At 44.6% G+C, this 13,338-nt stretch overlaps 6 protein-coding genes and 1 pseudogene across 6 annotated transcripts in view; 3 read left to right on the forward strand and 4 right to left on the reverse strand.

The window, feature by feature from the left end:
• Positions 1 to 31: 31 nt before the first annotated feature.
• LOC104801225 (R3H domain-containing protein 4) lies at positions 32 to 2,155 on the forward strand. Its single transcript, XM_010524404.2, has 7 exons — positions 32 to 272; positions 500 to 570; positions 867 to 975; positions 1,109 to 1,191; positions 1,326 to 1,484; positions 1,612 to 1,713; positions 1,854 to 2,155. Exons 1-7 carry the CDS (start codon positions 203 to 205, stop codon positions 2,007 to 2,009), a joined length of 750 nt encoding a protein of 249 aa, XP_010522706.1. The 5' UTR covers positions 32 to 202; the 3' UTR covers positions 2,010 to 2,155.
• Positions 2,156 to 2,294: 139 nt separating this feature from the next.
• On the forward strand, positions 2,295 to 3,864 carry LOC104801565 (annotated as a pseudogene).
• Positions 3,865 to 4,020: 156 nt separating this feature from the next.
• LOC104801228 (uncharacterized isomerase BH0283-like) lies at positions 4,021 to 6,163 on the forward strand. The gene is made up of 6 exons (XM_010524406.2): positions 4,021 to 4,132; positions 4,231 to 4,425; positions 4,683 to 4,964; positions 5,256 to 5,417; positions 5,543 to 5,626; positions 5,780 to 6,163. The coding sequence occupies exons 1-6, from the start codon at positions 4,100 to 4,102 to the stop codon at positions 5,885 to 5,887; spliced, it is 864 nt and encodes a 287-aa protein (XP_010522708.1). The 5' UTR covers positions 4,021 to 4,099; the 3' UTR covers positions 5,888 to 6,163.
• LOC104801227 (small nuclear ribonucleoprotein Sm D1-like) lies at positions 6,124 to 8,115 on the reverse strand. Its single transcript, XM_010524405.2, has 4 exons — positions 8,004 to 8,115; positions 7,801 to 7,877; positions 6,525 to 6,716; positions 6,124 to 6,414 (listed from the first exon to the last, which is right to left on the reverse strand). The coding sequence occupies exons 1-4, from the start codon at positions 8,015 to 8,017 to the stop codon at positions 6,353 to 6,355; spliced, it is 345 nt and encodes a 114-aa protein (XP_010522707.1). The 5' UTR covers positions 8,018 to 8,115; the 3' UTR covers positions 6,124 to 6,352.
• A 72-nt stretch (positions 8,116 to 8,187) lies between these two features.
• On the reverse strand, positions 8,188 to 9,852 carry LOC104801229 (basic 7S globulin-like). Its single transcript, XM_010524407.2, has one exon. The coding sequence runs from the start codon at positions 9,829 to 9,831 to the stop codon at positions 8,392 to 8,394; it is 1,440 nt and encodes a 479-aa protein (XP_010522709.2). The 5' UTR covers positions 9,832 to 9,852; the 3' UTR covers positions 8,188 to 8,391.
• A 52-nt stretch (positions 9,853 to 9,904) lies between these two features.
• Positions 9,905 to 11,572, reverse strand: LOC104801233 (basic 7S globulin-like). Its single transcript, XM_010524411.2, has one exon. The coding sequence runs from the start codon at positions 11,315 to 11,317 to the stop codon at positions 10,028 to 10,030; it is 1,290 nt and encodes a 429-aa protein (XP_010522713.1). The 5' UTR covers positions 11,318 to 11,572; the 3' UTR covers positions 9,905 to 10,027.
• Positions 11,573 to 12,843: 1,271 nt separating this feature from the next.
• The window catches only part of LOC104801232 (aluminum-activated malate transporter 14-like), a 2,542-nt gene continuing 2,047 nt past the window's right edge, over positions 12,844 to 13,338 (reverse strand). The window contains exon 6 of the mRNA XM_010524410.1: positions 12,844 to 13,338. Within this exon, the coding sequence (XP_010522712.1) occupies positions 13,009 to 13,338 (330 nt within the window). The 3' untranslated portion in view covers positions 12,844 to 13,008.

A 13,338-nucleotide genomic window follows, 5' to 3' on the forward strand; every position in this document is an offset into this window, starting at 1 on the left:
GTAGCATATTCCCTGGATGCGATTCTATCTTCAACCCTCGCATCGCAGCTTTTTTCGTCTCCCTTCGCATTCTCATCGAGTTCTCCTTCTCCAGTTCTTTCCATTGTCACAGCTCTATTCGAAGCCCTAGTCAAGAATCTCCTTTTGGGCTTGCCTCCGTTCAAGCGGTCCGTTGTTTAATTGACCATCGAATTGGTGAATCATGGCGACCACCGATGTCATGCAGCGAGACGAGAGCCTTCTCATGGCGTCGCTCCTTGATTTCCGTAAAGGTGACTTCGACGCACAACACTCGTGGAGCTTTTACGTTTATGATTAGATCGATGCGTGTTAGATCCGATTTTGTTTCGGTTAGTGGTTGTATTGCTCCAATTTGGGCACTTTCTGGGCTGCTTATTGAGTCGATGTCTTTGATTGGGGAAGGTGATTTAGCTTATGGGAGTTCACTTTGAGGGTATTTTTTTTCTGGAAATGAATCGTTCTGGGTTTTCGCGTGCAGGAGATGCCTCTGTTTCTCGTGGGCTGTCGCTTGAGAAGAAAATTGAGCTCCTTGAGAGCATGGCGGGACAAGTAAGCCCCTTTTTTTGCCCCAACATATGGTATTCTTGTAAAGTATCTCTATGTATGTTCTCTTCGCTGAGATCTGATTTCTGGTTTGTTCGTCCAAGTTAGGTTGAGTAAAGAACACTAGATAGAACACTAGCTTGATAGAGATTGCCAGCACCTGGTGTATTTAATGCCTTGTTCTTTTCGTTTTGCGGTTGGTGGACTTGATTTTTGTTTTGGATGGCATTTTTCTTGTGAAGGGGTAATCTCAGTTGGGTGAGTTTTGAGCTTGTTATCCAATGGTATCTTGCTTGGTGTAGGTTAGCAACCGGCGGTCTCGGAGGTGGCTAAATGATCGGATTCTTATGGAACTTGTTCCTCGTTTAAATGGAGAGGAAATTAGAGGCTTGTTTGCCCCACCTCCATGGGGTAATATAACTTACAAAACCTGTTACATCAGATGTATCGCAAATGTACCTGAGGGGCTCCCTTGTCTTCTCCATTTTCGCTAGTTCCTTGAGAAGAACATTTGTGGTTTACTGATTCTACTGTTGTTGTTTAGGTGATGATGTGCCACCATCAGCATTTTCTCTGACAAATGTTGGGGAGTGGGACAAATTTAGAAATATAGACATGGATAAAGAGGTACATCAACTCAACTCGTTCTGGTATGTTGTGTTTCTGGCGGAAGTGCTTCACTTTGTGCCTGTGGAAGTATAAGTTTATGTATTTAGTTTGGCATCCATGGTTGTATCATAACTGAAGATTGCCCTTGACAGGCCAAGATAATGGATTCCTTGAATCGTTCACACATAAGGAGGAAAGGTGAGGTAGACACGGACAGGACAGCCGTCTTGAATGCCTGGCGAAGAATAGATTGTAGAACAAGAGAGGCTCTCCGACGTAGCTTTCTACCAGAACTAATCGAGGGCTACGAGGTATGAGATTCTTCAGTCTTGACGATTAACCCTTCATTGTAACAGCCCCCCTTACTCTCTAACTTCTAACATTATCTTTTATTCTGGAATATACTATTTAGACTGACTCGTTATTCCTCTTTTACAGAACTACATTCGACATTTCCTGGAGGAAGGTGGTGAAGGAGATGTCCTTGAACTCAGAGTTCAGGACCCCTTTCACAGATTGCTTCTGCACGGTGTCTGTGAGGTAAAGATGATTGATTTGCTATCACTCAGGAACACTTTCAACAAGTTATGTTTTTGTCTAGACGGGTAGGGGGTTCGAATACGAGGTTTCTTGTTAAACAGCTGAAGGTAACATCGGAATGACTTGTTTCCCTGGAACAGTTCTACAACTTGGCGTCTGTAACTGAGACGGAGCAAATAGTAGGAGCGAAATCGAGGAAGACGACAAAGATAAGAAGGAAGAAGGGGGGCTCGGCCGAGAATCCAAACATCAGCCTGGCACATTTCTTGAAGATGACAAAGGAAGGAGCTTGGTAATCTCTGCAACATCCCCATGGACGATGCGTCCATGGCTGTAAAATAAATAAAAGTGTAGTATTTTGCTCACATTGCGGAACTTCCCCCACATTGAACATTCTTATGACCAAACTCTGTTTGGAATGTACAATTTTTTCTCTCTACAAGGGACGTAGCCGAAGGAACGCCTTCTTGAATTCTATGCCTGACGAGAAGTTGAGTAATAAACGCTCTGTCTTTGTATGTATGCATGCATGCATGCATGCACGTGAAGGGAGGAACAACGGAACCTGACATCATCTCTTAAACTCAAATCTATTTAAGTAATTAGTGATAGTCTTACTAAATCTCGTCTGTCGTGTAAGGAGAAAACGTGGAATAAACTTGTCCTTAGAATTTAATCACGTGTTTCGACACAATGTTGTCAAATCATCTATAATGCAGTACAGAGAGTGAGGTCTCCCATGATAATAATCCCTGCCGTTTTTGTTATATTTTTTTTATAAATAAAAAAAACAGAGGAGGGTTGTTTCCTTCCTTGACTCCCCAAAAATATTTGCTCGGTGCAACAATACTGAGAGCATGAACGATAGCAACATGGCACAGAATGAGATAGACAATGCACGGTTTCTGTCTCTCGCCGCCGAGTTCGGAACTCCGGCCACCTGTTTTGTCTCTCCGTCAACCGGCTCCGCCTTCTGTCTCCGGTGGTTTTCCTCCACCGTCGAGGTTCCCACTTCTCTCTCTCTCTCTCCCTCAAGTTTTGGAGCACGTTTTTGTCAGAAATGGTCCTGACAAGTTGCTGTTTACTTTTTGGAAGCTGGATATCTGTGGTCATGCAACTTTAGCAACAGCTCACATTCTCTTCTCAAGCGGTTTGGTCGATACGGAGACAATCGAATTCTCCACCCGATCTGGGATCCTAACGGCTAAAAGGATTTCGGACCACAATGGTGAATCTGAGATGCCCTTTTTATCGAACTGAATCTCCCTCTGGCTCCGACATACGACTACAGTCCCAAAGACATATCCTTGTTCTCCAAAGCCCTGAACGGAGCCACCATTGTTGACATCAAAGCATCTACGTTAGACTATACCATCGTAAGCAATCTTTTTCTCATGGTAAACAATGCATCCTGAAGTTTTCGATTCTTGTGATGGTTAATACTTGCTTGTCAAGAAAACGAAACAGAGTGATTCTTGAAATCTTCACGTGTGGCTCATATGCTGTTTACGGCCTTGGACTGGAAGTGGTTTCTTACAAACACATTGGGTTACAGGTGGAGCTTCCATCTTGGGAATCCGTGGTAGAATTGCAGCCACGACCCGACGATATATCGGAATGCCCCGAGAAAGTTGTAGTCGTGACAGCAGCTGCTCCTGCAGGATCTACCTACGATTTCTGTAGCAGGATCTTCGCCCCGAAATTAGGAATTGACGAGGTAAAAGCACCTGCCCTGCATTTCCGTGTCCGAGAAACCTATGAACCTCGTTCTTGTAATGTTACTTCTTTTCCCTGTTCCTTCAGGATCCCGTCTGCGCTCATTGTGCATTGGCACATTACTGGAGCCTCAAAATGAACAAGTCCCATTTTGTAGCATACGCCGTAATCTCTCTCTCTCTCTCTCTCACCAGACCAAGGAGCAAACTTTTCTGTAACATCAGTTGAAATCCACCCTTCTGAACTGGAATCGGGTTTTGAAATTTTGGTCCAGGCTTCACGCAGGAGCGGAAAGCTGAGGGTTTGTTTGGACATGGAGAAAGACAGAGTCCTCCTCCAAGGCAAAGCTGTGACAGTCATGGAAGGCCGTGTCTTCTGCTGACAAGGAACTTTTGGTCTTTTCAAAACGAATAACGTTTCGTGTTCTAAGCATTAAGCAGTGTTTTTGCAGCTCATTTGATTTCTTGGATTAATAATAATTTCAGACTCTTTAAAATATTCTAATAATCTGCCCATTTTATTACAAAAAGAAAGGATTTTTATTTTAAATTTTTAAATATTTTTTACGATAAAGAAAAGGGGAGAGAGAGCGAGCATGTTTTATTGTTTGGCGATATAATCGTGTTTCCCACCGGAAGAAACGCAAAGGTACCGACTTTAAGCTACAGAAATGGCGAAGAAGAAGCCTATCAAGTACTTCGTTGTAATGATCTCCTCTAGATCTCTTCTTTCTTTCTTTCTTTCTTCTATTGTTGGCCGGCAAATGCTTCATCTTGGCTCGAATCCGATGAATGGGAACAGGTCGATGCGTTCACCGAGTCTGCATTCAAGGGGAATCCTGCGGCGGTTTGCTTTCTCGGCGAGGACGACGAGAGAGACGATGCTTGGCTTCAGTCCGTCGCCGTGGAGTTCAAAACCCCGATTACTGGTTTTCTCACTCCGATCACCGGCTCCGCCTCCGGCTTCCGTCTCCGGTGGTTTTCCACCACCACCGAGGTCCCCTAATTCTCTCCTACACATCTATTTTATTTGGTATCTTAAATTTGCAAAACAGAGGAAGGTACAAACACATCTATGTCAGATGATTTCTTATTTGATGGGTTTGTTGATTTGAATCCACGTACGATCATGGCTCCTTTTATGGGTTCTTCTAAATCTGTCAAAAGTGTATGTCCTAGCTCAGTTGCTACTTTAAACCATCTGGGTAATGTCGGGATTTGGATGAGAAAGAGAAAGTTCTTCCCTTTTGGCAGGTGGATATCTGCGGTCATGTGACTTTGGCTTCTGCTCACACTCTCTTCTCAAACGGTTTGGTCGATACTGAGACGATCGAATTCTCCACACGAGCCGGGGTTATAACAGCTAAAAGGGTTCCTGACAATGATGGTGAAGCTAAAAAATCGTTCTTGATTGAGTTGAGACTCCCTATGGTTCAATCGTATGAGTACAGCTCCAACGACTTGTCCATGTTGTCCAAAGCCTTGGATGGAACTACCATTGTTGACGTCAAAGCAACTTCGATAGATTATATCATCGTAAAGCACTTCTTAATCTGTTTTCCAATTTTTCTTCCCTGCGTGTTTTCGTGTCGTTTTGGGGCACAGAATGCTAGAACTCTTATTTTGGCTCAGCCATTTGATAACCCCTCAAAGATTCCTGCTTCTGTCTCTGATTTCTGAGCTATCAAACTTTGATATACTTTACACTACCTGATCAAGAAAACAATAAGGTGTTACTTTTGAGATATCTTCACCCTTTGAGGACGGACTGATTCGATGTGATCTAACGATTGTTCTGTAGTTGTCTTACATGCATTGGTTTTGCAGGTCGAGCTTCCATCCATGGAGTCGGTCATCAAATTGCAGCCAAGAACCGAAGATATATTTGAATGCCCGGGGAAAATGGTAGTTGTGACAGCAGCTGCCCCTGCTGGATCTGACTACGATTTCATGAGTCGGTGCTTTGCCCCAAAAATAGGGGTTGAAGAGGTAAAGCAGCTTTGAATTTTCATGGAAAAAAGCTACGAATTGTTATGTGAATTTTCGCTTGCGGATCTTTTGAAAAAAACGCAGAAGGTGTTGATTTGTTTTGCTCTGTTTCTTTGCTCTTTCAGCCCCCCGTTTGTGGAAGCGCACACTGTGCATTGGCACATTACTGGAGCCTTAAACTCAACAAGTCTGATTTTGTAGCATTCGCTGTAATCTCTCTCTCTCTCTCTCTCTCTCTCTCTCTCTCTCTCTATAACCAACGTTTTTGTAAGAGTTTCTGGTTCGGCCACCGAATCAAGGAGCAAACTTTTCTGCAACATCAGATGGATGTAGCATATACTGAGTTTGATTTCGGGTTTCAGGCCTCGCGTAGGAGGGGAAAGGTGATGATGAGTTTGGACATGGAGAAGGGGAGAGTCCTTCTGAGAGGAAGAGCTCTTACTGTCATGGAAGGCCTTCTTGTCTGCTAACAACAGAGTAATATGTTTGTCTAAGTAAACATTGTATTGGATTCTTACAAGGCTGATGATGATGACGACGACGATAATCTGATCCAAGATCGTCGCTTCTTTTGTATTTGAATGTTCATTTTCGATTTGGTCCGGTTTCGATTCAAATTAGTACGAAACTAAAATTTCCAAACCGAAATGTCCACCTCTAATATTTTCAGTTTATGTAATTTCTTGTGTCAAATAAACAAACAAGAAAACAGATTGGGATGACTTTATATATCTCGGTTCACTTCATGTTGCTTTCTAAACACAATCATCAATCGTTTTCTCCAATTACATCAAAGTGCAGGTTTAGAGAAACGTCAACAAAAAATATAGAAATTGCCAAAGGCTGCTTTCTTTTCCCATGAAACCGATCCTCACCAGTCACCACCACATGTCCTTACAAATCAGTGTCTCAGAATGTAACCACTGCTAAAATTTTCAACGGCCACGGCCACGTCCACGACCACGGCCGCGCCCACGGCCACGACCCACTGTCTTCCCTGGAACGTACACAAAAAAAAAATGAATAGAGGCATTAGACCATATGCATGAAGCATTGTTAGCTGCTTTACTTGTAACCACAGAGAATGAAATCAGAAGCTCTTGGTACCTGCAGTGGGCTTCTTTGGCTTGATTCTTGGTGTGTCCTCAACTAGCAAGGTCTCCAGGTTTAAGCTGTCAGGAAGAATATAATACCGAATGTTGTTTCCTCTGACACTTAAGTGGTCTAATGTAACTGGATTCTTCCCTTTCAGAGTGAGCTTCACAGCCTTTAAATGTGTGTTCATACTAACATCTACACCTGCATTCATTTATTACAATCTGGGAATCAGTGGCACCTACATTCTATTGTGTCCAAAACGTAACGAAGGGCTGTAATTCGGAGAACATTATCCACAATCCCACACAGGCCAAAGTACAAGCAAGAACATATGACAGCAGACAGACATATCAATTTAAGTTATCATGGAAGAACGAATCCCACTCCAAAGAAGATTACAACTAAAGGAAGAGGCCTCTGAGGAATCACAAAATGCTAGGGGTTCGTCTAGGAAAGGAACTACACGTTTCTGTGAACTTATTAATCTAGGAGGTTATACATAAGTGCAGCATGTCATAAGATAGTACATGTGATCCACATTCATAAGAGATAAAACAACATCATTGCCGAACAAGAATTAAGTGTATCCTATTCAGGAGGTACTTTTGACCACCTCAAATATGAAAAACCCAGAATGGGAAAAAAAGTTGAAACTACAAATGTAACCATCCGAAAGATACAAAGAGTTCTTATTTTTACTTCCAAGAGAAAAGATGCTGTCCAAGTGCTAAAACATGACAAACATTAACTAAACATAGTTGCTCCCTGATGTATTCTGCCATGATAAATAAAACACTTATAGTAAGAGAAGTCGACTGCGCACGATGAGTCTCAGTAAGAAATCCACACTCTTCAACACAGAAGAAGTAAAAATCATAACCTCGATTCACCTAGCAGGCATGTTGTCAGTCCACATAATTCGAATCAGTAAAATACAACGTTAAAAGGGACATCCCAGGCATTGTTATGGGGAAGCATGAACCTCTCTTCAGAAGAAAAGAACCTACTGTTTGCTATATTTACAGTATCACGAGCACTGCAACACGAATCTAGTAAAACTGCTATCGACTAGTCGCGGTTCCTCTACATGAAACGTAGACTATGTCAGCTCGAGCAAGATAAGTCCAATATAAGAACAGTTCTAAGCTAATAGAAATCTAGTACCACTACTATCGACTAGTTCTACTCACCATAGTTGCCGAGATTTTGCAAAAACCCTAATCGCCCGAAAATGCGATGGAGGAATCTCGACAAGAAAAAGAGCTGGGATTTAAGAATCGCGTACCCGTAATAGTTCCGTGCACGACTGTCCCGTTCTTGAGTTCGATCGAAACCGTTTCATTGTTCAATTTCATCAAAAACCTGCGACGCCGATCCAAGGGCAAATCCAAACAAACATAAACGAAGTCAACATTTCAAAACCCGTGTTTACTTACCGGACAAAAACTAGAAAAAAATTGGGGAAGAAGAAACGGAGAGAAACCCTACCTGACGAGTTTCATGGCGAGACGAGGAAGACGAAAAGGAGAAATCTAGGGCTTGTGAAAGGAGCAGAAAACCAAACCCGTTCCCCAGAGGCAAGAGCGGGAGTGTGTCCAAAACGCGGTGGGCCTTCTTCTTAATTCCAAATTAAAGCTACTTTTAAAGTCGATAGGCTTCACTTCTCCAATAATTGTCATAAATGCCTCGAACTTATTAAAATTATACAAATTCCCCAAAACTACTCGACGTTACAAAGATGTCCCTTTACAAGACAAACAATACAACATACACGGGAAAAATCCCTTCGGCCTTATTAACGACACGAAATAACATTCGCAAGAACACGGGGAGAAGTTGGCACAATTCGTACGGCTTCCCAACAGCGTGGAGCTGATCAAGCAGTGGAAGTGAAATTGAAGTTGGCACAATTCGTACGGCTTCCCAACAGCGTGGAGCTGAACCCTAATCTCGACGCCGCCAAATCGAATTGAACCAGATTGTCTTCTAACTGATGCCCTCCGATGACTATGGAACTCATCGGGTTTACTCCTCCGTCGACAAAACCCAGACAGATGACGTTGTCGCTTACGCTCACCATCGAGTTCGCCCCGAAGATTTTCCATACGACGTCGCTGCTTTGCAGAACCAGGTCGATCTCCGGCACCGCCGCACCCAAGCGCGTACTCGCCACGCCCTCCGTGCTGAAGCAAGCCCCGAACGGAGCCACCGCCGCGACCCTCTTCGCTGCCGTGTCTCTGACGAACGCCGACAAGACGGCGTTGTAGATCGACGTCTCCATGACGGTGTACGGATTCACGGTGCTGATCTTTGTCCGTCCGAACCCTTCACTGTTGATCTTCAATAGGGTCTGATTCAAAGGCAGGAGCTTGTTGTTGACTCTGATTCCGTTGACGCCGATGAAGTATTCGGTGCTCACGGGGTTGATGAACAACGGCGTGTAGGTCAGCCGGGCAATCTCGATCCCGGGGAGGAAGAAGTAAGGTCCGTCGCCGAAGAAGATGACGCCTCTCCCCGTCGACAGACATACGGCGAACTTCCGCCGGAAACTAAATGCGGCGGAGAACTGGGCCGGGAGAGCGATGTTGGTACGGCCCAATCCGGCCATGCCCACGGCCCCGTTCGCAAGCCCATCAAGCAAAAACGTGGAACCGCAAACGAAGGCGAATCTGGGCAGAGTTACGATCTGACCCGGGTTCGACCCGTCGGTGGACTCGATAGAAACAACGTCCTGAGCGAGTTCGCCGGAAGTGACGATGGGAGTGATGGTGTTGGCTGGAAAGGCGCCGCAGGTGTTGTTATTGCAGCCTGGTCTTGGCGCGGAGAAGCAATCGCCGCAGGAGGTGGAGCGGGCGAGTGAGCAGACGGCGGAGCGGCAACGAGCCGGGCGGTACGTGGAGGAGACGTAGCCCTTGTCGCAGACGACCCACTGGAATTGACCGCCGAGGTCGACGACGAGCTTCACCGGGACGAGAGGGGTGCGTTGGTTGATGGTGGCAACGTATTGGAGGGTAGAAGCGTCTTTTGTCACCGGCAGGACAAGAGCTTTTGGTCGGAAGGATTGCTGGGCAAATGTCGCAACGACGAAGAAGAGAAGAACAACAAGAACATGGTGAAGAAGAGATGAAGCCATGGTGATTTTGTTTCTCAGATAGTTGCAGAGGTACTTCCATATTCCATTTATAGCTTTTGAGACTAGACAACATGTTTGACTTTTTCCATCTTTTTTTAATACACCATATTTGAATTGTCGTTTGATAATTGTCTGACGAAACTTTGACTTTTTCCTACAATGTATGATATTCGGGCTGGGCATTGTAATTAGAAGTTCGTCTAATTAGTTACGTTTAATGAATTCCGACAAGGCATTAACAAGATAGGAGACAGCATTGGCAACCAAACACACCTGTATGCATTATATTCACTCATGTCTTATTCAAATCACATCGTGATCACCAAGGCCTGACCCCTTGGCCTTATTAACGACACGAAATAAGATTTCTTGGACATAATCAAGCGGTGGAGGTGAAGTTGAAGTTGGCACAATTCGTACGCCTTCCCAGCAGCGTGGAGCTGAACCCTAATCTCGACGCCGCCAAATCGAACTGAACCACATTGTCCTCCAATTGATACCCTCCGATGACTATGGAAGTCCTCGGGTTCACTCCGCCGTCGACGAAACCCAGACAGATGACGTCATCTCTTACGCTCACCATCGAGTTCGCCCCGAAGATTCTCCACACGACGTCGTTGCTTTGCAGAACCAGGTCTATCTCCGGCACCGCCGGTCCCAGACGCGTGCTCCCCACGCCCTCCGTGCTGAAACACGCTCCGAACGGAGCCACCGCCGCGACCCTCTTCGCTGCCGTTTCTCTGACGAACGCCGACACGACCGCGTTGTAGATCGACGTCTCCAATACGGTGTACGGATTCACGGTGCTTATCTTGGTCCCACCGAATCCTTCGCGATTGATCTTCAAAAGGGTCTGATTCAAAGGCACCGGCTTGTTGTTGACTAAGATTCCGGTAACGCCGATGAAATACTCAGCAGATTTCTCGCCCTGCGAAAACGCAGACGCCGTGCTGACGGGGTTGATGAGCAACGGCGTGTAAGTCAGCCCAGAAATCTCGATCCCGGGGAGGAAGACGTACGGACCGTCTCCGAAGAAGACGACGCCTCTCCCCGACGACAGGCACACGGCGAACTTCCGCCGGAAACTGAAGGCGGCGGCGAACTGCGACGGCAGGGCGATGTTGGTACGGCCCAACCCGGCCATGCCCATGGCTCCATTAGCAAGCCCATCAAGCAAAAACGTAGACCCACAAGCGAGAACGAACCTGGGCACTGTCACGACCCGACCCGGGTTCGACCCGTCGGTCGACTCGATGGAGACGACGTCCTGGGCGAGTTCGCCGGAAGTGGCGGTGCGAGTGACGGTGTTGTCGGGGAAGACGCCGCAGGTGTTGTTATTGCAGCCTGGTCTTGGCGCGGAGAAGCAATCGCCGCAGGAGGTGGAGCGGGCGAGTGAGCAGACCGCGGAGCGGCAACGAGCCGGGCGGTACGTGGAGGAGATGTAGCCCTTGTCGCAGTCGACCCACTGGAACTGACCGCCGAGGTCGACGACGAGCTTCACCGGGACGAGAGGTGTGCGTTGGTTGATGGTGGCGAGGTATTGGAGGGTAGAAGCGTCTTTTGTCACCGGCAAGACAAGGGCTTTTGGTCGGAAAGATTGCTGGGCAAATGTTGTCGGAAGAACGACAAAGAAGAGGAGGAGAAGAAAATGAAGAACAGACGAAGCCATTGTGATTTTGTTATGGAAAGTGTTAATAGGGTAGCTTCTATTTATAGATGTTCATTTTGAGTCGGCAAACTCGAAAGGTTACCATCGGAATATTTTTTATTTTATATCTTTTCTTTGAAAATGGCATACGATTGATTTTTGACTTTCGTATAATATATGATATCGGCGTGAGATTTGTTAGATCAATTACGACACGCCACAACGTGATCTCAATGACAACATGAATTTGATATCTTACATTGATAGATGTGGCCCGATTTTTTTTTTTATAATGGTAAATATATTAATCAATCAAAATAAGATCCTTTACAAACCCCTAACAATTAACCCAAGTAGACAGTTAACATTTATACATCGTAATCATTTTTATAAAGGTTTACTATATGGTCCATGCAAACATTTCCCCTGACACTGACAGGATCTACTGTTTTCAGAAAATGAAAACTTGGTTAATTAGTGTGTGTGTATATATATAAGCATCAATGATACTATATTTTATTAATTAATTAATAGTACGGGAAACACGAAAAGTCAAAGAAGCAACACGTGTGATGAAAGCCAGGTGGCGTCTCTACTTTGACTTTTGACCCATCATTCATTTATTTTATATCACCTGTTTCAGATAACATGTCAATTTTTTCTATTACATGTAACAACATTTGAAAATATTAGGATATGCTTTATCCTTTTCGTATCAAAATTTAATATCATGGTTGGAAAAATCTTTTGTTTGATTTGTGACATTTTACTTCTAGATATATGGATAAATGTTTCGTAGTTTTCCAACCGAATGTAACACAATACAGATATTTTGAATAGATCATAACATTAAATTTTCACATTGAATAACATATTTGGTTCGTATTTAATGGATTTTTTTTCTATAGATAAACATTGCTTACCCATCAATGGGTGGCTGAGTGGCGAAAGGGTGTTGTTCTCTGGATTCCGGTTGTCAGTTCGAAACTAGCTGATGGGAGGGAAGGGATATTTCTCGGTTGGGAGGGTGTTGTTATTTGGACCTCTATCGTCGGGCCTCTAAAGACTGCTCTCAGACCTAGGAAGATGTAAGCTGGACCGAATGTCCTGGTGAACTTCTAGTTAACGAAAAAAAACATTGCTCGGTAAACAAAAAAATGAAAAATCACCGTCGTAAATATGTAGTCAAAGAACGACGTCACTGACGTAGGACATGACGTCATGAGGATCTTTCTTCACCGCCGTCAAAACTGATGTGCGGATCTTCTGCTGCAACCTCTGCCTTATCCACTTCTTTTGATGAGTTTTTTTTCTTGTCTTGTCCGTTTCAACTTTCAAATAGCTGTTTTTTCTTGTTCACCGACTTCTCCTTTGACTTGTACCGCAAGGTACCTGCTCACGGTTCGTTCTTCTATTCTCACCTCCGGAGGGGTTTCTTGGGTAACACGAAATCTCCAAAATTTTACAGCATGGAGATTTGCCTTTGACTTAGCCCTGGTTTCCTCCTCTACCTTTTTACACCAATTTCGTAAGATTATTTCATAAAGTTTGGATTATTAATTAGAAATTCTTGTAAATCCTCTTGCATATATTAAAGAGAGAATGCACGTGGATGACAGCGGTTTGAACAAAATGTAAGGTACATTCTCGTTATAGTTTATCATCTGAAATCAAATGATGGATTCCATTCTTCTCCTTAACTGGTGCATCGTTTATTCATGGATTGGCCTGTTATTATTATTCGTCTTCGGCCTCTGGCACATCTGTTCGCATTCCTTGGCCAGATCGAGATTAGCGCCTGCTATTTCATCCATATGATTCGGCACTTGCCTTGCGGAATAAGCAATCTTTGCCAGTTCTTCCACTTCTCTCGCGACTTCTTCGACCTTATTCACCGTCTCTGTCAACGCGAACAGAAAGCTTATGCTTGGGATGGTGTCTTCAGCGGATGGCCCCCGTTGCCCTAGTTTCTGACCCGCCAAACTCAGCTCTCTCCTTACGGTTTTCAGCTTTAGCGTTATATCGTCCGATAATCCGCTCTT

The sequence above is a fragment of the Tarenaya hassleriana genome, unplaced genomic scaffold (assembly GCF_000463585.1).
Source record: "Tarenaya hassleriana unplaced genomic scaffold, ASM46358v1 Cleome7, whole genome shotgun sequence".
NCBI lineage: Eukaryota > Viridiplantae > Streptophyta > Magnoliopsida > Brassicales > Cleomaceae > Tarenaya > Tarenaya hassleriana.